A 928-nucleotide genomic window follows, 5' to 3' on the forward strand; every position below is an offset into this window, starting at 1 on the left:
CTTTGCAACAACCCTGAGGTGGTATTTTATTTCACTTTACAGATTGGTCTTTTAGAATTGGGGAATGTGGTCCTTGCACGATGACAATGATCATTTCTCTCTTTTTTTTCCCCCTCAGGTCAGCAGCTCTGACACACTGTTCTCACAGCTTTCTAGGCATTTCCTCAGCCCGGTTTTGGAAAGGCAGGCTCCTGAGATGACCCTGACCCTCACTCCACCCACTGCCTACCTCACCAGGGGGTTGTAGTTTTAAATGAGCTAACAGGCGCTAAGCCAAGAAAAAGTCAACAACTCTCTAAAAACGCAGGCGTTACCCTCAGGCTGGCTCAGAGGCTCTTGGTGCTAGAATCCACCTCGGGCTCTCACAGCCAGAAGTAACTGTGTTACCTGGCCACAAAGCAGGCAGTCTTGTCGACAATGTTCCTGACCTCTGGAGGAGGGTAAATGATCCCCACCACTGGCTTGGATGGGGTAGAATCTTCCTTTGAGGAGGCTTCTTCTTCTGTTGGCTGCAAAAAGAGGAAAAAGAAGTAAGATCTTGACATTCCTGGTTTGGGGCTGGACCCCCACTGGTAACCTCCATTAGCATACTGTTGAAAGCACAGGTTTTCTCCCTAAGGTTAGGTGCCTGGATCCGAAAAGCAGTTCTTTGAACTGCACTGCACTTGCATGGGACTCAAGGCACCTGATTGCTAACCAGAAGGCTGGTAGTGGTTCAAACCCACCACCCACTCTTATGGAATCAAGACTGGGCAAACTACTTCTGTAAAGATTTACGACCTCAGAAATCCAATGGGGGTCACTGTGAGTCAGAATCCACTCAACGGCAGTAAGTTCAAGGTCCCAGAAGACTACATTCTGAGAAACCATGTTTGTATTGCCACACCTAGTACTGAACTTGGAAGCTCTGGTAGCATAGTGCCTAAAG

The 928-nt window shown here is 48.2% G+C and overlaps 1 protein-coding gene across 1 annotated transcript in view; it reads right to left on the reverse strand.

Moving 5' to 3' along the window:
- TBC1D10A (TBC1 domain family member 10A) overlaps nucleotides 1–928 on the reverse strand; it is a 63,618-nt gene that overhangs the window by 59,959 nt on the left and 2,731 nt on the right. Inside the window, exon 2 of the mRNA XM_007947982.2 lies at nucleotides 388–509. Within this exon, the coding sequence (XP_007946173.2) occupies nucleotides 388–509 (122 nt within the window). The remainder of the gene's footprint in view (nucleotides 1–387; nucleotides 510–928) is intronic.

This window comes from Orycteropus afer, unplaced genomic scaffold, assembly GCF_000298275.1.
Source record: "Orycteropus afer afer isolate SDZICR_OR568_19922 unplaced genomic scaffold, OryAfe1.0 scaffold00197, whole genome shotgun sequence".
Taxonomy (NCBI): Eukaryota; Metazoa; Chordata; class Mammalia; order Tubulidentata; family Orycteropodidae; genus Orycteropus; species Orycteropus afer.